This window comes from Podarcis gaigeae (genome assembly GCF_964106915.1).
Source record: "Podarcis gaigeae genome assembly, chromosome: 13".
Taxonomy (NCBI): Eukaryota; Metazoa; Chordata; class Lepidosauria; order Squamata; family Lacertidae; genus Podarcis; species Podarcis gaigeae.
The window spans coordinates 13810461-13833982 of NC_139689.1; the positions used below are offsets into that span (position 1 = coordinate 13810461).

General features: G+C 42.0%; 1 protein-coding gene across 1 annotated transcript; it reads right to left on the minus strand.

The window, feature by feature from the left end:
- Positions 1 to 8411: 8411 nt before the first annotated feature.
- On the minus strand, positions 8412 to 12996 carry LOC310829213 (vomeronasal type-2 receptor 26-like; the record flags this gene model as incomplete). Its single annotated transcript, XM_083707449.1, has 4 exons — positions 12142 to 12996; positions 11389 to 11616; positions 10238 to 10364; positions 8412 to 9313 (listed from the first exon to the last, which is right to left on the minus strand). The coding sequence occupies exons 1-4, from the start codon at positions 12976 to 12978 to the stop codon at positions 8412 to 8414; spliced, it is 2094 nt and encodes a 697-aa protein (XP_083563575.1). The 5' UTR covers positions 12979 to 12996.
- Between the last annotated feature and the right edge of the window lie 10526 nt (positions 12997 to 23522).

Consider the following 23522-nt stretch of genomic DNA (forward strand, 5'->3'; position numbering starts at 1 on the left):
AGCAGCAAGGGGGCTGTCCCTCCTTCACTTTCTTGCTGGATCCTGGAAGACATCTCTCAGTACAGACAGAAAGAGGCTGAGTCTAATCCATAAACGAAAGAGCAGAAGAATCATCGAGAGAATAATGAGTTCAGAATGTTTCAGGTTCTAAGGCTCTTCTCTATGTTTCTAAACTGACACAGAATGCCTCTACCAAGAGTAATTGCTACTTTTCTTTTTAGTAGTAGTAATGTTTGGCAAGATGTAATATCTCCTCTATTGTTCTGGGTTGCACAGGCACACTTTGAAGTTACTCTAGTGTCCCTGTTAATCTTGTTATAATCATTACTTCTGAGTATGTTGTCCACTAGGTAGGCATCTCTGGAGAAATTCTGGACAAATACATGAATTGGAATGGTGCTATCCAAGAGATTTAGCCCTGAGTATGTTAAGGGGAAAATATACTTTGGAATACATATTTTGAGATACCTCTCTTTTTTCAGACGGATGCATCCATTCCTTGTGCTCTTCACACCTTTGCTCTCAGCCCCCTCCTTCACTTTCTGTATCTTCACCACTTTTCCTGCTTCCACCTCTTCCACTGTCTCCTTTAGAAGACTAGTGGTATCCTGAACCTGCTCCTGCTGTCTGTTTTCACTTTTCCCCTCCTTTTCCCAACCACTTCATTTCTCCACTTTTCTCACAAGAAAGGCAAAATCATGGGGCTTATCAATTCATACATAGTCTTTCACTCAGTTCAAAACCAGTATTTCATATTTATAAAGAAATCCCAATTTCTTTGGTTTATTTTGCAATAATCTTCTTTATATACTTAGGATTCTGGTTGCAGTCTTTCAGAGGGGAAGAAAAAGAACCCATTTTATTATTCCAACTGACCTCCTGTGTGCACTGTTTGATGTAAGATTGTTTCAAGGTCAACATGATCATGCAAAAATCCACTGGATAGCTAACTGGTCTTTTTTTTATAGAATATTTATTAAGATTTTTAGTAATAATCCAATAAAAATAAAAATAACAAAATAACAAAAAAATAAAAATAATTAAGAACACGCAGATTTTCCATTGCTAATTTTCATTACGCTTGTTTCCCGGACCTCCTCGTACCTCCCTTTTTTGTATTCCAATTCAGATTGTTAGTTCAGCAAATCCTTACCATTAAATTTTTACCTGTTTCTAACCCTTTTTTTTCATATTCTCTTACAGCATTACAGCTGGAAACCACTTAATTTCTATCCAACATCATTCTAACATTCATTAATTTTACAATATTTCTGTAGATAGTCTTTAAATTTCTTCCAATCTTCTTCCACCGACTCTTCTCCCTGGTCTCGGATTCTGCCAGTCATTTCTGCCAATCCCATATAGTCCATCACCTTCATCTGCCATTCTTCCAGAGTGGGTAGATCTTGTGTCTTCCAGTACTTTGCAATAAGTATTCTTGCTGCTGTTGTAGCGTACATAAAGTTCTGTCCTTCTTTGGCACCAATTGGCCGACCATGCCCAGGAGAAAGGCCTCTGGTTTCTTCAGGAGGGTATATTTAAATACCTTTTTCATTTCATTATAGATCATTTCCCAGAAAGCCTTAATCCTTGGGCACGTCCACTAAAGGTGAAAGAATGTACCTTCATTTTCTTTACATTTCCAACATTTATTATTGGGCAAGTGATAATTTTTTGCGAGCTTGACTGTGGTCATGTACCACCTGTATATCATTTTCATAATATATTTCATAATAATAATTTTCTCTTAAGGCATTACATGCCGTAAACTTCATACCTGTGGTCCATAACTGTTCCCAGTCAGCAAACATAATGTTATGTCCAACATCTTGTGCCCATTTAATCATAGCAGATTTCACCGTTTCATCCTGAGTATTCCATTTCAACAGCAAGTTATACGTCTTTGACAAAATCTTAGTTTTGGGTTCTAACAGTTCTGTTTCTAATTTTGATTTTTCCACCTGGAAGCCAATTTTCTTGTCTGATAGCTAACTGGTCTTTCAGATGTACCACCTCTAGTGCAGGGGAAGTGTATGCCAAGGCCGTGATTAGCTGAAAGAAAACATGCCCTCCTGTGTCCAGGCCTTTTCATAGAAAAACTGGTATTTGACTTGGGCCTACTGATCCACATTCAGATCAAGATAGTGTGATGTAAAAATCACATTTGTATGGATGAAGCTGGTGGTGGTGGTGGGGGGGGGGGTCTGTGAAGGGTTGGTATTAGGGTGAGACAACCTAGCTTTCGCTATTTTCATTGCAATCAGATTCCCCAAGGTAAGTTTACACTGTTAGTCTTGCTTAACTGTATTTTATAGTAAATGAAATATTTGCCTTTATTCCTTGTTCCGACAGAGGGCTGCCTTTGGATGTCTTCTAAAAAGTTGTGTTGATCTTTTATCTCCTTGACATCTGCAGGGAGGGTGTTCCACAGGGAACACTGTTCTAGGGATATACCATATTTTTCGCTCTATAGGATGCACCCGACCATAGGACGCACCTTGTTTTAGAGGGGGAGAACAAGGGGAAAAATTCTCCCCATCTCTGCTCAGCGCCCCTTTAGCAAAGCGGCAGGAGAAACAGAGCCCTTTCCATTTCTCCACCCGCTTCGCTGAAGGGGCGCTGCACAGCTCTTCCTCTCTGCTGAAGCCAGGAGAGTCTTGCTCTCCTGGCTTCAGCAAAAGGAACCTGAAGCCTCTGGAGCACAGCAGCAGTGCTCCCTCTGCGCTTTGGAGGCTTCGTGTTGCTATCGCTGATGCCAAGGAGTCTGCATTTGCTCCATAGGACACACACACATTTCCCCTTAATTTTTGGAGGGGAAAAAGTGCCTCCTATAGAGCGAAAAATACGGTACATGGTGAATTGGCTTCTTTATTTATAAAGTGCTTTATCCAAATCTTTAAACCAGGGATTCCCAGTGTAGTATTATGGCAACCTCATACAGCTCATTGGTGCATGCTCAGGCCCTCTCCTCTACCATTCTCAATTATTTTTGTTAATGTCATGAATTTTGCATTTTAAACTGAAGATGGTGCTGAAGTGAACGGAAAGTGGCATCTAGTGGCACATTAACTTTTCTCCAGAATGTTTCTGGATCCCACATGGGGCCTATAGAGAAGATAGAGGGAGCAGACAAGCTAGAGACATAAGTTACATAGAAGCAGTGGTGGGCTTACCTGCCCCTCCCCAATATTTTATTCAAGTTTGTGACCCTGCTTTGGCCATCCACTAATCAGAAACTTGCAGTTCATTTTTTAAAAAAATATATTTACTGAAATTTTCAAAGAAGAAAAAAAGGAAAAAACAAAAAAAATTTAAAAAAGAAAAGAAACACTCCACATTTACAAGCCTTATTTTCAATAACTTATTTCCATGACTTCCCCACGCCTCCCCTTCTTGTATTCCAATTGTAATTTTTAGTTCAACTTGTTCTTATCCCCAATTTTTAATCTTATTATATATAGTTCATTATTATATTTAGTTCATTTTATATAATCAATTTTAACTTATAAACATCAGTCTTTATACATCAGTAACCATTCTTAAAATCTTTTTCTAAGGTCGACCCCAATTCCCTTCCACGAATTCCCCAATTTTTATATTAATAACAAAACAAAATAAAAAACAAAAACAAAATATAATTGTACACCCTTTGGATTCCCAAACCTCACCCCCCCTTTCCCGGTTTCGATCCCCAACAAATATCTGTCGGTTTAACTGCTATCAGCCTGGAGACCTCACGTCTGAGGCTCTTAATTCTCTCTCAACTCCTCTCTGCCGGTTTTTTTGATAGTCCTTTATATTAAACACCAAGTCTCCGAGAAGCTCTGTCCAAATAATGTCCATTTTTCTTCCAGCCAGACCTCCATATTTAAAAGTGGAGCCCAAATCTTGTTTCTTGCTTGTTTTAAGTCCAAATGCTCCAAAAGCTCCAGCTTCCACCTTGGTCAAATTTTTAATCCATAGGTCTTCGGATCTCCACATAAGGAGATCTCTCCATTCTTCATTCTTCAATTCAAACCAAATTTTCATCATCCAGATCTTATTTTCCTTTATGTCCATCTTAACAGGCTTCTGTCTCTCCTTAATCATCTGCGGCATTGTAGCTCCTCCTTCCTTTCCCTCCAGATCATCATATATCTCTTTCTCCACTTTCTCAGATTTCTCAGATTTCTTTTCTTGTTCAGCTGCAAAGACTTTTTGTTCAGCTACAAAGACTTTTTGTTCAACTGCAAAGACTTGAGTCAAGTCCCTTCCAGATTCAGTAAGTTATTTACTGTTTCATTCAGTGTTGTAACATTTGTAGCCAAAACATCACTTTGCTCTTGTAACTTTCCCAAGAGAAAGAGAACCCTATCCAGTTCAGTCAGTATTTTTCCACTTGCAGCCTTTCTTGTAATGTCCCTGAGCCCCCTCTAGAGGGATTCTAGTTACTTAGTATTCCTTCCAGTTCCAACCCAAAAGTCCAATTAACTTGTTCTTCTTTGTTCTCAACAATTTATAACCAGATTGAAACAAATCTAACCAGCAAAGACACCAGAAACAAAGTTCTCTTTTCTTCCCAACTTTGACAGCTAGTTTGACAGCTGTCAAAATCTTCTATGTCTCTTCAACAGGCTCTCTCACGGATCACTCCCGGGTCCTGGGGGGGGGGGTGACATTTCCGCTCTCAAAGTTAACTCTTATCCTCCAGCAAAGATCACTTATACTGCCAAAACGTGAAATTAATTGCTTTTATCCACTATAGGAGAAGGTGTTCTCTCAACCTCAGTTATCTAGTCCTTGCTTTAAGTTGTTTACAAGGCGGGGAGACGGACTTCCTCTTTGCGCCTTCCCCGATCGTGCCTAATCCAAAGAAAAATTTTCCCTTTTATAAGTCCAATTTCCGTATTACTCACGGGTTGTTACTTTTAGTCCAAATGTTCAAAGGAAGAAGTCAGCGCTCTCTGACCATGGCATGCGGCTTCACTCCGTAGGGGAAGCAGTCGACTCTCAGCACCGCGCCGCTCCCCGTCCCCCATTCCGAAGCCTTTAAAAAGGCTCCTTTGCGAGTCGGGTGGGCACAAATGGTGCCCGCCGAGCCACCAGATCCACAGGCTTCCGCGCCTGTGGTTTCTGAGGGTTCCCTCATCGCCACCGCGGCAGGACCCGTCTCCTACTGAGCCGATTCCCTCCGGGGCTCGGAGGGAATCCGTCATTAGACGATGGCGCTAACCCGGAAGTCCAGAAACTTGCAGTTCAAAAGACAGTGATTAGAAAGGCAGGGGAATAATTATTGCTTAAGCTATACTGAATCTCTTCTGAATTAGATAAAAATGTGACCCTACCTGGTTAAACCAACTGTGCCATGTTATGGCATCTTCATCAAGGGTTAATTTTTGGTCTGGAGGAGCTTGTGGATCTATTCTCCCAACTCTCACTCTGTGCAAACTTTGGTTGGGGAATATGATCCAGTTTACAATGTCCAAGCTAGATGCTGCCTCTCCATTCTGGTTGATGAAGACCACATCTCCTGCAGTATTGTTAAATGAGATACGTCTCAGAAAGTGATGGAGCTAGATTGAAAACCGAAATGACAGGTGTTTAGAAAAGGCTACAGTCTAACACAGGGCTGAGCAACCTTTTTTTCCTGTGTGTAGAGCATTCAGCGAATGGTGGGTGGTGATTTAGGCAACTGTGAGTTGAGTCAGGTCCAAGCATGGATACAGCCATCCCATTTTCTTTCACAAATGTGCCAGTCTCCTTTTCCCACCCCAATTATTGATAGTCTCTCTCTCCCTGTCTACCTCCGCTTCCACTGTTTAACGTTATGGAATGGGGAATTGGACCAAAATATTAAATTCGATGCTCAATTTCTTGAGGTTAACTGATGATGTCATAACTTCTCAATATACTGTGTTTTTTAAAAAAATGGTGACAAAAGTTTTCAGTCATGCCAACTTTTGTTATTTTAAACAATGTATTGGAAAACTTTGACGCTACCTAAGCCTTGTAATGCTGGATTCAGCTGATACTACTGTCGTTAATGCATGACTGACTAGGCTAAAGGCCCACAGACATTATCCCCCAGTCACCTCAGAACAAAGTGTAGGAAAATATGAGAAGTGTGAAGGAATCATGCTTATTCTCTGATACGAGGAATAAACATCATCACTGTTTGTGGCTTCCTTTTGGGCATATCTTAAAGACAAACCTCCTTTCATCCCAAGTTCATTTTTTTGTACTGAGACAATGTGACTTGTATGATCAAGTTGGCTGTGGCTTTGTGCTTCTTCACCTGGTCTTTAGGATTGCTTTATTTTGTATTACCTTTAAGACTTAGAAGAAATATCCACAGGAATTGCTCTGTTGCTAAGAAATGTCTTTGCAGTGTGTTAAACAGAGGTCATTCTATAACAGAGGGCAACAACTTTAGTGTTGTCTCCAACTATGCTTTCCTCAGGCCCATTTTAATTAAGGAATCTAAATAATATTACAAGTTTCACAAGGAAAAGGCAAATTTTACCAAGGAAATTCAAGCCATACAGTGGTACCTCAGGTTAAGTAATTAATTCGTTCCGGAGTTCCTTTCTTAACCTGAAACTGTTCTTAACCTGAAGCATCATCCACACCCAGGTGAGGGGTCCGGATTCCCAAAGTTGCCGAGCCTGACTTTCCAGCCCTTTGAGTTAATTTTAAGTCAGTGTTCACCTTCATTCAGTGATGCTGATGTCTCTGGCTTCTTCTGCAAACTTCTGCATTTTATTTTTAAAATATGTATTCTGCTTCACTTCCAATAGGGCAAGGGTTGGGGATTTGTGGCACTCCAGATGTTGAGGGATTCCAAAACCCACCAACCCCAGTCAGTATGGAAAATGGTCAGCAATGATGAGAGCTGTAGTCTAGCAATATCTGGAGGGCTATAGGCTTCCCATCCCTGCTCTAGGGGGATTGAAAGCAGATAACAAGAAAAGAAATAATATGTTTTACTGTGTTAAAGCGGCTGGGGAACACAGCCAGATGAGTGGGTTATAAATAACAAAATTATTACTATCATTATCATTATTATCAATCCTACTTCCTTCCATTCCTTTATCCACTTGAATACCTGGACCTTCTGCAAGGGGGATGGGCATAATCTTACAGACGCCCATTAACAAGCATAGTTAACTTGCTGTATAACAGTACAGATGTCTACGCAGAAATAAGTGTTTTAAGATTTAATGGGCCTTTCTCCCAGAGAAGGGAGTACAAGCGGGCAACGTAGGCTTGTAGAAACTAGGAGAAAGCAGTGGCTTTGTGCCCTTAAGAACTGTATAACAGGAATAAATTCAGAGGTTAAGCCTGGATTCTAGAAATCTGAGGTCCATTATGGGAATACATATGCAACCTGAAGTTTCTCTGTCCTCTTTGATTCCACTTTCAATCTGATTAAGCTCTGGTTTACTTGTATTCTCCATTCATCATGGTTCGGTCTAATCAATTTTATCTGCTCATTAAACATTTGCTGAAGGATGCCAACAGTCAGGGGAAAGTCCAACAATATACTTGCCAGAAATATAATACATATTTCTATTAAGAATATAGTGTTCTAATCCATCACTTGTGTTGGTGAAAATAAAACTTTTCAGTTGTGGCTTTGTTGAATGCTTTGCACAGTGAACTGTACATGGTTCTTTCTTGCCATATTTTCCAAGCAGCAGGGCAGAAATCATTCACACTTTCTTATCTAGTTCTCTGAATTTCACCAAGCAGACCTGATTCAGACAACATCTTCTGGGGAGGTAACCCAATTCAATGGAGGATAAATTATTTCACAGTACATAGATAATCTATGGAACTCACTGGCATAGGAAACAATGGTGGAGACAGTGCATTTGCTTTTGGATATGGCTTGAATTTTTAATCTCACTGTAAACAAGTGGTACAGTGATAATAAAGTATTTCTATTTCCCACAGGAATCTGGTTGGTCAGTGTGAGTACAGCCTGCCGTACAAGATGGGCCATTGGCCTAACTCAAGAGGATCATCTTACATTTCTAGGATCTTGAGTATGGATAGTTGATGATGAAATCTGACTGTGAGCAGTACAGAACAAGAGACCAGAACATAAATGAATACTCAAATATTCCGTGGCCTGCAATAGTACAATTTTGCATATCCAATTATGCTGAAAGCTGTGAGAATTAAGGCTAGATACAGATTTGCTTACTTTTATATTTTGACAAGAATTGCTCTAATTCTTCTTGTCAACACATGCTGCAACAAAATAATGTATGTGGAAATGTATTCCTCAAAGGAAATGAGTGAATTTTACAAAGGAAATTTCAAGTATGGGAATTTGGAGTGTAGAAAAAATTGTAAAAGGGAGCAGCTGAACTTATATTTCCAAATATTTTACTGTAAATACAGCAGATGACAGGTTTCTCAATTCTTTAATTTTTCTTCCTTATTAGCTGTTCCCTTTTGTTCAGCTCAGGCCTCAGAATGATTATGTAACATTTGGGGAAGAAGATGCAACCCAGCAACCCACCACCGGAGGCTAAGATGGAGAAGATCTCCACAGCTACCATATATTTTCCCTTGGTGCTCAGGTAGGAAGGAATAAAGGACAGCCAAACACTGCAGAAGACCAACATGCTGAAGGTGATAAACTTGGCTTCGTTGAAACTGTCTGGTAACTTCCTGGCAAGGAAAGCCACAGCAAAGCTTACAGTGGCCAGGCAACTCATGTAGATGAGGACACAGTAAAACATTGTTACAGACCCCGCTTTACATTCTAGTATCATTTCTTCTGTCATTGAATGCATGTCCACATCTGGGTATGGGGGAGAGGTTGCCAGCCACACAGTACATATCCCTGCTTGAACTATGGAACAGGAAAGGAGAATGGAGTGGCCTAGTCCTTTCCCCACCCATTTCCTCATCCTGGATTCTGGTTTTGTAGCCATGAAGGCCAAAACCACCATGAAGGTTTTTGCCAGGACGCATGAAACAGCGGTTGAGAAGATGACACCAAAAACTGTTTGTCGCAGGAGACACGTGACCTTCTCTGGTCGGCCAATGAAGAGCAATGCACACAGGAAGCAGAGCAGGAGAGAGATGAGGAGAGTGTAGGTGAGGTTTCGGTTGTTTGCAATGACAATGGGTGTGTCATGGTGTTTCATAAATGTACCTAGTACCAGAGCTGTGATTAAGGAAAGGAAAAGAGAAAATGAGGCTAAACTGATGCCCAAAGGTTCTTCATAAGACAAGAAGCTTATATCTTTGGGTAGACATGCATCATGGTTCCTGCTTGGATAGTATTTGTCTGGGCATTTATGACAGTCATTCATATCTGGGGGAAAACAAATATATTAGGTCATAGATTTCAATTTGGTGAAATGTTTATTTTCTGTCTGAGAAGAAAAGAGCTCTGCTTAATTCAAAGCACATGTTTAGCACTGTTTTATGCTATGCAATGTAGTATTGTTGGAATCTAAGCTTTCTCTATGTCATGGATATGGCACTAAACCACATGAAACCATGAGGGGAAAAATACAGTGGTACCTTGGGTTACATACAATTCAGGTTACATACGCTTCAGGTTACAGACTCCGCTAACCCAGAAATAATACCTCGGGTTAAGAACTTTGCTTTGGGATGAGGACAGAAATTGTGCGGTGGCGCAGTGGCAGCAGAAGGCACCATTAGCTTAAGAACAGTTTAAGGTTAAGAACATATCTCCGGAATGAATTAAGTATGTAACCAGAGGTACCACTGTAGTCCAAAGAGTTTAATTCTGCACAGAAGGTTCGACTGGTCTCTGGAGACATCGAGGAGAGATGCAGGCAGGGTCCCCTGATGTGGCTTCCTCTTTGGGTGGTTTACACTTACTGACTTCCTGCAAAGGAGGCAGGAGTCTGATACAGTCCTTTGCCAATACAAAAGCCAATACCACTCAAATTTCTGTAATCAATAAAGTTGTGGCCCAAAATTTTGCCCAATAACCTTAAACCAAGATTTTGTGTCAATGTGAATTCTATTCTAACAAAGGGCTGGTTTGGGGGCCTTGCCACATACCATCCAACTACCATCCAACTACTCTGAATGCATGGTCATTCTCATTTGATTAGCATATTTAGACTATCTGAAAGGCAATGATCCAGGATCACACACGCAGTAGATTATCTCTTTTGAAAAGTAAACTCAGCCGTCCTTACAACACCTTTCAATTATTAGTGCTGAGTCTGGATCTATTTAATCTATTTATTTCTCCTACCATCCTGGTTTGCAATCTTCCCCTCTGCACATGGGATGCAATCGTAGCAGCAAGGTGGCTGTCCCTCCTTCACTTTCTTGCTGGATCCTGGAAGACATGTCTCAGTACAGACAGAAAGAGGCCGAGTCTATTACGTAAATGAAAGAGCAGAAGGATCAGCAAGAGAACAATGAGTTTGGAAATCTTCATGTTCCTGGGCCCCTCTCTATGATGCAAAGCTGAGTCAGCACTTCAGCAATATGTAAAATGGTTTTATTTTTTTAGTACAGTGGTACCATGGCTTACATAAGCTTCAGGTTCCTTAGGCTTCAGGTTAAAGACTCCACTAACCCAGAAATAGTGCTTCAGGTTAAGTACTATGCTTCAGGTTGAGAACAGAAATCGTGCTCCGGCGGTGTGGCAGCAGTGGGAGGCCTCATTAGCTAAAGTGGTGCTTCAGGTTAAGAACAGTTTCAGGTTAAGAACAGACCTCCGGAATGAATTAAATACTTAACCCGAGGTAGCACTGTAGTAGTGATGTTTGAAGAGATGTCATACTCCCTCTATTGTTCTGGGATGTGTAGGTGTTGTGATTACATAGCAGTTCCCCACTTTTTAGCAAGAAAGGAAAAATCTTGGGGCTTATCCTCTTTTCCTCAGTTAAAACCCAGTATTTTATAATTGTTAAGAAATATTTATAAAATATTTATAAATATAATAAAATAAAATATTTGCCTTTATTCTGTTAGTGACTTCTACAGTAGCAGTAAGCTTTTGGCTTTTAATCTGGTACTTGGATGAAGAAGTGTTTGGATTGGATATCCCACTTTATCACTACCCTAAGGATTCTCAAAGTGGCTAACATTCTCCTTTCCCTTCCTCCCCCACAACAAACACTCGGTGAGGTGAGTGAGGCTGAGAGACTCCAGAAAAGTGTGACTGGCCCAAGGTCACCCAGCAGCTGCATGTGGAGGAGCAGAGACGCGAATCTGGTTCACCAGATTACGAGTCTACCGCTCTTAGCCACTACACCACACTGGCTCTCTATATGCATTGGTCATGTTCTACACAGGATCATGCAGTTTAAAAGACAGAGAGTAGACATGCAGGTGAATGATCATTGTTTAGGCAATACTGAATTTCTTTGGAATTATCTAATAATGTGGTCCTACCTGATTAAACCAACTGTGCCATGTTATGGCATCTTCATCAAGGATGAATGATTGGTCTCGAGAAGTCTGCGGATCTATCCTCCCAACGCTCATTCTGTGCAAACTTTGGTTGGAGAATATTATCCAATTGACAATATCTAAGCTAGATACCACCTCTCCATTCTGGTTGATGAAGACCACATCTCCGGCCGTATTGTTAAATGAGATACTTCTCAGAAAGTGATGGAGCTAGATTGAAAACAGAAAAGGCAATTGTTTGGAAAAGGCTGCAATTCTAATGGAGGGCAGAGCATTTTTTTTTCTTCCTGTAGGAAAAACCTACAGCAATTGGTGGGGGTGATTCAGTCAAGTGTCAGTGGATTCAGGTCCAAGCATGGAGAGATCACCAATTTTCTCTCTTCCACATCCCTCTCTCTCCCTCTCCCCATTTTTACACCTTTCTTTATCTCCCCAGCCCCACACTTCTTTTCCTCTTTCCCTCTTCATCACAGGAGACACCACAGTGGTGTATGATCACGTGATCTGAGGGAGGATTTGGTGTATATGGGATACAGAGAATGCTGAACATCTCTCTTGACCTTTATCACTGCTTCTTATCTGTGAATGCAGTGGCATCTCAGTGGTCTGAAAATTTCTCTCATAAAAGCACTTTTTCATGTCTGAGATGAATGAGCAAGGTGACAACACTGTGGAAACCCATACCTTGTTGGGGAATAACAGGCCTCTTACAGTTGAGGATGTTTAGCCGATTACCTGCCAAAACTGTGGATTCGGATTCTTCCCTCTCCGTCCATACACCATTCCTCTGTGCCTGAGTCTGGATGCGAACATAGCATGTAAAGCATGGGCCATGGCATAGACAGCATTGTGGATACTGTAACTGTGGCCTGTCATGCTCATTTCAAAAAATGATCCAGGAAGGTTCTCCAGCTTCTCCTCTCCAGTGCAAATATTCCCCTCCACCTTGTCTGAAGTCATATCTGGGAATACACATCCAAAGGCCTGTTGCCAGAAGTCCCTGATAAAACCATCCCCATCTGTGCTGGAAGGGTTTCTGTGTACAACATACTGATGAAATCCTGGTGGGTTTCTGAAGTGAATCTCAAAGGATATAGCACCACTGAATACTCCTGAATCCCAATTCCTTTGAATGACAAATGAAGTGAACTCAACCTGGGAAGTTGTTAACCATACTTTACTTTTTATATTATATGTCATGTCATCATGTTCTGATAGGTATGTAAGCCATCTAAAAGTTGCCATGGAATAAGATTCTCCATAGGCAACTATTACATTAGCTGTGCTGCTAAAAGTTTTATGGTTTATACTTGTCCCCTGTTGCAACATGCCTTCAATTTCAGAAATAAAACTTAAAATGGGGACTTTTTCTAGGAATGCAAAGCAGACACCACTCTTGGTAAATATTGGGGAAATAGTTTGCACAAATCTTTCTCCATTCTCATTGTCTGTTGCAATGACTCCAATCCACGTCCACCTGAAATGCAGAAGCAAAGAGAGAATTCCCTCATACTGAAGGGCTTCTGAGGCTGCCATCTGGTAGAAGGGAAGCCCTGGGCTTTTATCATTCATCACCGGAGCAGAGCCATAAATGAGCTAAAAAGTAAATGGAAGAAGAGAAGAGACAAAGTAGATCCCTTTCACAGTATTCATATATATTATTAGGCAAACCCTGTTAGTTAGTTTCAAGGTTTGTTTGCCTCTCTCTCAGTTTTCCAAAGACACACATGCAGATGGGCTGAAAACGGGGATCATCTCCCTTTCCTCATTTTTAAACCTTTGATTTGATGAATGGAGAGGGAAATTTGTCTGTTTTATATTATTTTTATGAACCTTGTTCACACATTGATGACTGGAGCAGGGTATTGCAAAGCTGTGCTGATTCTTCTCAGATTTTATTTATGAACATTTATTTCACTTGTGAATCAGCTGCTATCTACTATTACTTTTCTCCTGCGGAACTGGATTCTATCTGCAATTTCCCATAACCTCTCCGTGTCTTTAATTATGTCAGGTGTGCTAAAGATGAATAGTTATTGTACTGGCTCCTAATTGTAAGGGTTTGTTTTAGCTGTAACCCTTTCCCCCACTTCCCCAGCTACTTATTTGACATGTCTTCCTCACTAATTTTTCCATTGGCACCTAAAATATCATTGCTTTTATCCAGTAAGCATTTATCCCTCTCCCTCAGCAACTCATTTCAGATACCCTCCTAACTAAGCAGAAAATGATGCATAATGATAAATTGTTGGTGAGAGAGAAGCCCACTCTCCCATCAGCGGCCTTTGGCATATACTGTAAGTGATCTAAATGTGTGTGTAAGACAGGGAAGGTTACATATTTTTTCAGGTATTGCAACCTTACCCTTTATTCAGGTTTGTCTGTCTGTCTGTTTGTTTCCTTATATTACAATTATGTACCATCCTTCTTTTCCAAGGATCTCAAGGTGGTGTACATGGTTCACCTTGCAATTTCATCTTCACCCAGAACTGATGCTAAGGAACCTCTTCCTCTACGCAAGCTAATAGAGGTATTGTACATAGGTGTCCTACCTGCGGAATCTTATAGATATCCAAAACAGTGGCCACATAAAAGGAGATTTCAGAATCCAGTCCCCCAATGACCCCAGTCAGATTATTTTCGACATCACATATATAGTTAGGGACAAATTTCTCCACCATGGATAAAAGCAGCAGTGTGGCAAGATATGTGCCCCTTGCACTGACATAGCTGTCATATAAGTGGAAGCCCAAGGTGATATTGGGTAGGATGAGAGGGTCTTCATTGATCTCCTTGACTGCAAATGCCAAGGCCACAATGTGCTGGTAACCCTTAGGCACCACCCTAGAATGAGAGTTGCAAAATGTATCAGCAGAAACTTCAACTTCCTTTTACACAATAGTTAATCATACTAACTTCAGGGGGGTTTACACTCCGCCCCTTCTACTGTTGAATAACTCTTATCAGTAGAAAGTTCTTCTTGATGTTTAGTTGAAACTTGTAGCTTGAAGAAGCTGATTTTTGTCCTAACCTTCAGAGCAAGAAAAAACAAGTGTGTTCCATCTTCCTAGTTCCAGTTACAGATAGGTAGCCGTGTTGGTCTGCCATAGTCAAAACAAAAAAAATTCCTTCCAGTAGCACCTTAAAGACCAACTAAGTCAGTTCTTGGTATGAGCTTTCGTGTGCATGCACACTTCTTCAGATACCAATCTGAAGAAGAAGTGTTATCTGAAGAAGTGTGCATGCACACGAAAGCTCATACCAAGAACTGACTTAGTTGGTCTTTAAGGTGCTACTGGAAGGAATTTTTTTTGTTTTGTTCCATCTTCCTAGTGACAGCCCTTGAGATATTTGAAAATGGCTATCATTCCTCCCCTCAGTCTCACCATAGCTAAACATACTAAACCCCCTCAACCATTTCTCATAAGGCTTGGTTGCCAGACCATATTCGTTGCCCTCCTCTGCATATGTTTCAGCTTGCTAATACGTATCCTTCTTAAATTGTGGTGGTCAGAACTGGATACAGGACTCCAGGTGACCAAGGCAGAATAGAGCAGTACTATTACTTCCTTTGATCAGGACACTATACTTCTGTTGATGCAGATCCTTTGAACCTTTCCACATTTACTACCGGCAAGCCAAGTGTTCCTCATCTTAGATATGTGCATTTGTCCCTATTGAATTTCATGTTGTTACTTTTGTCCCAGTTTTCCAATCTTTTATGGTTAATAGTATCTAGATTAGGGGTTGCTAATAGAAAATACTAATAGAAAATGAAAGTATATGAACCTTCAGTTTCAGAACAGGTTTTTTAAAAAATCATTCTTACTAACACTCTAGTAGTTCAGATAAAGACTATCAAAATTTGCTGTTCAAAAGGGCTCGCCCAGATACACAAACACACATACATACATTTTAATACATTTACATTCATTTCTCTATCCAGAAATGGGAATTTTGCCTGTATTCTCTTAATTCACAAGAGATTCCTTCCTATTTTTTGCCCCAGCATAATTCCATTCATATCTAAAGTGGATCTCCCTAGGTAAAAGTGTGAAAGTTTGCAGTCTCAGTCATTATTCTGAGGCTGGAACTCTAGGTTTGATCATTACATGGATGTAATAAATGAGTGGCTTAGTTCTTACACAAGCTCTTCAGGCAGCGCTGGTGGGGGTTCCTCAGCGAATGTTGCTGGAGAGGAGAAGAATCCACCATGTGAAACAATGCCACCAATGAGGAACTCTCCTGGCTGATGATATGTGTGAAGTGGATGGTGTGGACCTTGGAGGATGCATTTCGCTATGTGAGCCAGACATACATTGTAAGAAATCAGTTCCAGCAGCCAGAAAACTAAAACCACCATTCTCAATACAAAGGCAACTGTCTGTTCTACATTGAACCCATGATTTCTCTGGCAATATTATAATTAGCTTCTCCAAAATAAAAATTGTCTCATTTGAATGGTAGTTAAGTTTCTTGAGACGATGCAATCTGGGAGTATGAATGATCAGACTTGTGGATCCCAGACCCTATTTAAATTATTCTGGTTAATTTTAGTATCCTTTCCGTTACTTTTGCAAATGGCCCCTGAAAGAGGGAATTTTGAGGAGCAGCAGATTTAATTATAGCCCTGTTAATAACCAAGCCGGAATTTAGTTATTTATTCAATGCTTGCAAACCCTTGTGGAATTGCAGAAGAAAATGTGTTTGTCACATATTCAGAACTATTGTGTTTTATTCCCATTCAGTGGATAATAAGGGGCCAGTGGTGTACTGGTGATGTTAGAAGTTCATAATAGAAGACCTTGTAAACAATGGAGACTCCAAAATGTAGTACGGTGTGTCAGCATCTTGAAATTTGACTGAGTGGATCTGGATCCACATCAACCATGTGGCAATGACCCCTCAGCACTTTTCCAGGGGGCGACAGTTGCGTTCCCTCACGCTCAGCCTCCTTCCCCGATGGCCTAGGCACACACATTTGCTGGCCTTTGGGGGGGAATTCTCCTTGGCCGGTGGATCTCAAAATGGAGGGGTCTTTCCAACCCAAAAGGCACCATGAATGGGCCACTCACTGGTGCCTCCTGGAGGGCAGTGCATTGCTGGCTGTAGCCATTGGCTGCTGTCTCGTCTGGCCTGACAATGAGGCTTAAAAGGGCATTTGCAGGAGGCTCTCACAGCATGCCTGGGTGAAGAGCGACACCCTCCCACCCTCCCTTTTTACTTCCATTCACAATTCAGGTCAATTAATTATCGTGCTTATACAATGTATTTTCCTTTTCAGGTCATGATCTAACACAGCTTTTCTCCCAAAGCGTCATTCCGTTTAACCACTTTATTTTACTTCTGCCTGCTGACCTTACTATGGTTGCTTATGGGTGCCATATTCGGAGCTGGGAAGGAATTTGCCTGTAGACAAATTGGCTGGCCTTGAGGTTTTGCCTTCCTAATAGCAAAACGTCAAAACTTTTGGTGGGTAAGCAATTAGGTGTAATCCCAGTCTTCAAGTGTTGGGTGAAGTAGTGCCTCACAAAGTACCGAATGAGTGATGTATTCTGGGTACCCTGTTAGTTTTACCTGCACACAAAATTACCTTGAGTCCTGCCTGGTTGGTCACTCCAGGTTGAGGGTGTTGGAGCTGTGTAAAGCCTTCATATTTGTGCCATTTTCTGCACCCATTACCCAAATGACCTCACCAGGTACTGGTGCCTAAAGCTCTGTACAGCCTGGGACCTAGAAACCTGAAAGATTGTCTAATGTTGTTTTAAACTGTTTTCAATAGGGTGAAGGATGGGTGATTAATAATTAAATATCCTGGCTGTAACAAACTGGCAACTGCAGGTTCAGGGAACCTGTGGCTGTTTAGACAGAAAACTCTCCCTGGATATGGAGAGGCAATTGTTTTTGAATAAAGGGAATATGTTATTATAGCATAACACACACATCTATACTAAAAATGCAATACGTGCACAGCAATCAAAGTTTAATTTATATTTTTTGTGTTATTTCATGTATTAAAAAAGGAGATGATTTGTCCCCTTCCTCCGCCCCCAACTGAGAACAGGAATTGAATCCCGATGGGTGCTGCTTGCATAGGAGCACCATGAAACCAGCTGGATCAAATTCTCCCCCAAACCAGCTGTTAAGCAGTAGTTTCTGAAGGGAACATGGTCATGAAATAGACCCTGACAGTCTTTCCACCCACCACTCAAACCCTGAAAATTCCGGATCACACTGCGTATCTCACCCCATAATGGGACGATCTGTGCCTGTCTTTCCTGAACTTGGCCCAAGCAAAGTCTATTGTTCCAAAGTGTGCAATATAAAGAATGACTTCCTTCTCCTTCTTCTTCAAAGCATATATGGTGGGTTTTGCAAGGGGGTGACACAGATACAGACGACAGAAATCACTTTATCGATCATGAACTGGGCTGATGGAGGCAGGTAAATAAACAAACATGGCCCAAAGACATGGTGACCACAATGAGGTGAGAGGTGCATGTGAAGGCAGCCTTGGTGGTTTCTTCAGTGGGACCCTGGGAGCAGATTGTGTAGAGAATGAATCCATATGAGATGAGCAGGCCAATAAAAGAAACTAGTGACAAAATTCCATTGTTGGTGACCATCAAGACTTCCAAGGGATTGGTGTCCATGCAAGCCAACTTGCTGACCATGGAGAGGTCCCAGAAGAAGCTGTCCACTTGATTTTGCCCACAGAAAGGCACATTAATGATGAAACCCAATTGCACAGTGCCGTGGAGGAACCCACCAGCCTAGGAGGCAAGGAGAAGTGCCATGCAATGAGGCAGGCTCATGAAGCATAACGGAGGAGATGGGAAATGGCCACATACCGGTCAATTGCCATGGCTACCAGCAGGAGCATCTCACTTCCTACAAACACATGGAGAAAGAATATTTGTGCCATGCAGCTCTGGAAGGAGATGATCTGATGTTGGGCAAGGAAATCCAAGAGAGATCTTGGGATTGCAAAGGAGGATAGGCAGAGGTCCAGGAAAGCCAAGTGACCTAGCAGAAAGAACATGGGTGAATCTGAAAGACAGTGATCCTGGAAAATGGCTGAGAAAATGGGAGTGTTGCTGATAGAAGACTCCAAAATTAGCATGGTGTGGTCAGCATCTTGGAATTTGGCTGAGTGGACCTGGATTCACACCAGCCATGTGGAATGTGTGCAATGGCCACTCTTGGCTGTGCTGGGGGCTCACAGTTTTGTCCCCTTCCTCTCAATGGCCTTCCACAATGGCCTTCCACAATGGCCTGGGCAAACACGTTTGCCCACACCCCCATGGGCAAATGCCTCTGTGACTCTGGAGAGGACCCCACAGTTCATCAAGATGCAGCTGAGGGTGGATAAGATTCCCAAAGTTGCTGGGCCTGACTTTCCAGCTTTTTGGTGAATTTTAATTGTGTCCAAATACATTCAGTGATGCTGATGTCTCTGGCTTCTTCTGCAAACTTCAGCATTTTATTTTTTTAAATATGTATTCTGCTTCATTTTGGCTAGGGCAGGGGTTGGGGATGTGTGGCACTTCAGATGCTGATGGATTCCAAAACCCACCAACCCCAGTCAGTATGGAAAATGGTCAGCAATGATGAGGGCTGTAGTCTAGCAATATCTAGAGGGCTATAGGCTTCCCATCCCTGCACTAGGGGGACGGAAAGCAGATAGCAAGATCAGAAATAATATGTTTTACAGTGTTTTTATATCTGCTGTAAGCCACCCAAAGTGGCTGGGGAAACCCAGCCAGATGGGTGGGTTATAAATAATAAAATTTTTACTATCATTATCATCATTATTTGCCCTACTTCTGTCCATTCCTGTCACCACTTGAATACCTGGACCTTCTGCAACGGGGGGGGGGGCATAATCTTACAGACAATCATTAACAAGCATAGTTAGCTTGCTGTATAACAGTACAGATGTCTACGCAGAAATAAGTGTTTTAAGATTTAATGGGCCTTACTCCCAGAGAAGTGATCACAAGCTGGCAACGTAGGCTCTGGTTTACGGTAGAAACTAAGAGAAAGCAGTGGCTTTCTGCCCTTAAGAGCTGTATAACAGGAGGTATAAATCAGAGGTGTTAAGCCTGGATTCTAGAAAGCTGAGCTCCATTATGGGAATACATATGCAACCTGAAGTCTCTCTGTCCTCTTTGATTCCACTTTCAATCCAATTAAGCTCTGGTTTACTTGTATTCTCCATTCATCATGGTTAGGTCTAATCAATTTTATGTGCTCATCAAACATTTGCTGAAGGATGCCAACAGTCAGTGGAAAGTTCAAAAATATACGTTCCACAAATACAATACATATTTGTGTTAAGAATATAGTGTTCTGATCCATCACTTGTGTTGGTGAAAATAAAACGTTTCAGTTTTCTTATCTAGTTCTCTGAATTTCACCAAGGAGACCTGATTCAGACAAAATCTTGGGGGGAGGGAACCCAATTCAATGGGGGGGGGGTATGTTATTTCACAGTACATAGATAATCTATGGAACTCACTGCCATAGGAAGGAATGGTGGAGACGCTGCATTTGCTTTTGGATACGGCTTGAAGGTTTAATCTCACTGTAAACAAGTGGTACAGTGACAATAAAGTATTTCTATTTCCCACAGCAATCTGGTTGGTCAGTGTGAGTACAGGCTACCATACAAGATGGCCTGACTCAAGAGAATCATCTTACATTTCTACGATCTTGAGTATGGATAGGTTGATGATGAAATCTGACGGTGAGCAGTAGAGAACAATAGACCATAAATGAATACTCAAATATTCCATGGCCACAATGGTACAGTTTCACATTATGCTGAAAGCTGTGAGAATTAAGGCTAGATACAGATTTGCTTACATTTATATTTTGACAAGAATTGCTCTGTTACCTTGTCAACACATGCTACAAGAGAATAATGTTTTTCCCAGTAGTGATATATGGAAGTGAGAGCTGGACCATAAAGAAGGCTGATCGCCAAAGAATTGATGCTTTTGAATTATGGTGCTGGAGGAGACTGTTGAGAGTCCCATGGACTGCAAGCAGATCAAACGTATCCATTCTTCAGGAAATCAGCCCTGTGTGCTCACTGGGCTCCAATACTTTGGCCACCTCATGAGAAGAGAAGACTCCCTGGAAAAGACTCTGATGTTGGGAAAGATTGAGGGCACAAGGAGAAGGGGACAACAGAGGACAAGATGGTTTGTGGGAGTCAACCAGCCAAGGCAGAGGCTTGTAAAAACTGCAGGGGCCCCCTGACATTCCTCTGGGCAATGATTACCTTATACGGAGAGGGGAGTGTCAAGCCTTGACTGGATGAGGTAACAGGAGACTTTGGAAAAACGGCCATGCGGCTGGGAGAACAAAGGAGATAATAAAAAGTTGCCGGAGGAGAAAGGCTGGAAGGAGCAGCTCTCCAGCATTATGAAAATACACGCTGCCTCATTGTGTCTTTTTTCTATGCTATGCTAAGCACCACCTGACTGGCTGGCTCCAACAAGTGGTGCCCTCTCTGAGGCTCAATTAAAAGAAGAGGAAAACTTAAAAGAAAGGAGGATGACTGAAGAAAGCAGTTGAGACGGACTTCAAAGGCTAAACAAAGGAAGCAGTGGGACGCTGACTTCAAACTTCATAGGAAACTGTAAGAGGCTTCTCAATCATCGACTCACCCTGCCCGGAAAGGGCTACACAGCGCTGAATTAATCTACGGATCCCTGGTGAGTCGATCCCTTATATATTGATTCTAGAAATATGGGCAGTTCCCTGTCATCTCCGCAACAGATATTTTTAAAAGACTTAAAATTTCTCCTGTCCTCCAACAAATTGGAAGTCCCTGATGGCGATTTGATACAGCTCATTCAAGCCATTGATGAGCACTGCCCCTGGCTTGCTGCAAATGGGACTTGGGAAATAAAACAATGGGATAAGATTGGAGCATATTTTCATGGACACCCCAGTTTCAGTGTTCGAATTTTAAATGCTTGGTGCAAGGTTCGTTATGCCATGGGCTCTCTATCACCAAAAAATATCTCCATGGCTGTATTGCCAACATCACCTCCAGCTTCTTTAGTCCAGCCTGCTGTGATGCCGCCTGTTCCAGCACTTGCTTTGCCAGCAGCCCCAGACCCCAAACCTCCAGATTACAGTTCCTCACCAGAGGACCCAATCCTGCAAAAATACAGTGGTCTGGCTGGAAATGACCCTACTCTTTCAGCGGCAGAACAAGCTACCCCCTTTCAACGTGCAGTACTTGCCTGTTCCTTATCACAGGATACCATGGCATTCCCTGTTATTGTGCCCCCTGCTGGTGCTCCAGCAGGAACTCAAGCCGAGCACCAACCTTTGGACTTTAAAATCTTGAAAGAGCTTCAATTGTCAGTTAGGACAAATGGACTGCAAGCTCCATTTACACAAGCTCTTTTGGAAGCTACATTAGCCCAGCTGTTGGTTCCAGATGACATCAAGCTTTTGGCACGTACAGTGTTACCCCTATCAGCAGGTGTATTGTTTGCCCATGAATGGGAAATCGCCTGTCGTGCTTATGCTCCTGCTTTACTGCAACAAGCAAGAGGGAATAATCCTAATCTTACCCTCGCAAATGTGATGGCTGCTATGATGGGGCGTGGGCCCTTTGATCAGGCTTCAGTACAAGCCACACTGTTGCAGATCTTATTGAGGGATACTGCTCTTGCTGTTCAACAAGCAATGAGAAAAATCCCGGAACCCACCAGTGTCCAGTCTAGGTGGGGTTCAATCAGACAAGAACCTAGAGAATCATATTCTTCCTTTATGGACAGGCTGCTTACAGCAGTGAGTAGACAAATTGAAAATCCTGAAGCCAAACAAATAATTATCAAACAATTGGCCTTTGAAAATGCAAATGAGGATTGTAAGGTTGCGTTGCACCCGATAATACGCAATCCTGCCACAGACACAGCAGCTATACTTCGCATTTGTCAGTCTGTAGGTACAGCCACCCACAAGGCCCATCTGCTGGCGGCAGTGCAAAATAAAAACCAGCCTGTAGCCACCGATACAACGTTTCCAGCGTGGCAAACCAAGATCATTGATACCTCAGTGTGGGTAGAGTGGCCTCCACCAAAGGAAAAATCTGCAGCAATGGCACTATCTCGTTTCTGAACAGCTTATTTCTGAACAATTGACTTTCGGCCACATTGAACCACTTTCATCCCACTGGCTCCAGCAGACAGGAACGGTTTGCTTTTACATTGCCAGCCAGTATATAACAATTTGCAGCCCACCAAGCGATATCAGTGGGTTGTCCTGCCTCACAGCACGCGGAACTCCCCTACACTTTGTCAGCATTTTGTGGATGAAGCATCGAAACCTTTCCGCATGCGCCACCTAGAGGACAAGCCTTTGTGGGTTCCAGTTCGACGCGTGCAGCCATGGCGAGTCCCTTCAACCGCAGAAGCACCTTCCTAACCATTTGCCTTGCCATCCTTTGCTGCACCGTTATACAAGGAAGAGAAGCAGACGACCCAGTCCAGTTGAAACCACCATATTTCACCTTATCAGCTGGCAAGCCGCAGTCGTCAGAATCCTACTCTGGCTGGCAGCATCCATGGCTCAGCCACCCTCGAACTATAAGAACTGTGTTGTTGAATAAGACTTTTAGGGGAGAAAATTATCATAAGATATGGAGGGATAATATTTTTGTACAAGATATGATTATGTTTACCAGTTTATTGCATGCTTCTAAATGTTGGGTGTGTATGCCTGCCTCCATTTGTTTTCAAATTAGAGAGGGGAAAGAATCATGGGACATATATCCAAACTGTCAATATGCATTGAAATTTATGTTTAATAGCTCTTGTTCTCTTACAGGAACATACAGTGACCAATCTCAGAGCTGTAGGAGTGACACGAGTGCATGGTTAAAAAATAGCAAAGGAAGCCTACCATGCAGCTTGGAATCAGAATTCTTATATTCTTGGCTTCCGGATGGAAGTTGGCTTCGACATTTATTAATTTTAGTGATCATTATAGTAGTTATTTGCATTATTTTGTGTTGATGTATTCAATGTATTCCTTCCTTAATTTCTATGTGTACTGCATAGTTGTCCAGTCCGCGGCCCGCTCCCGCC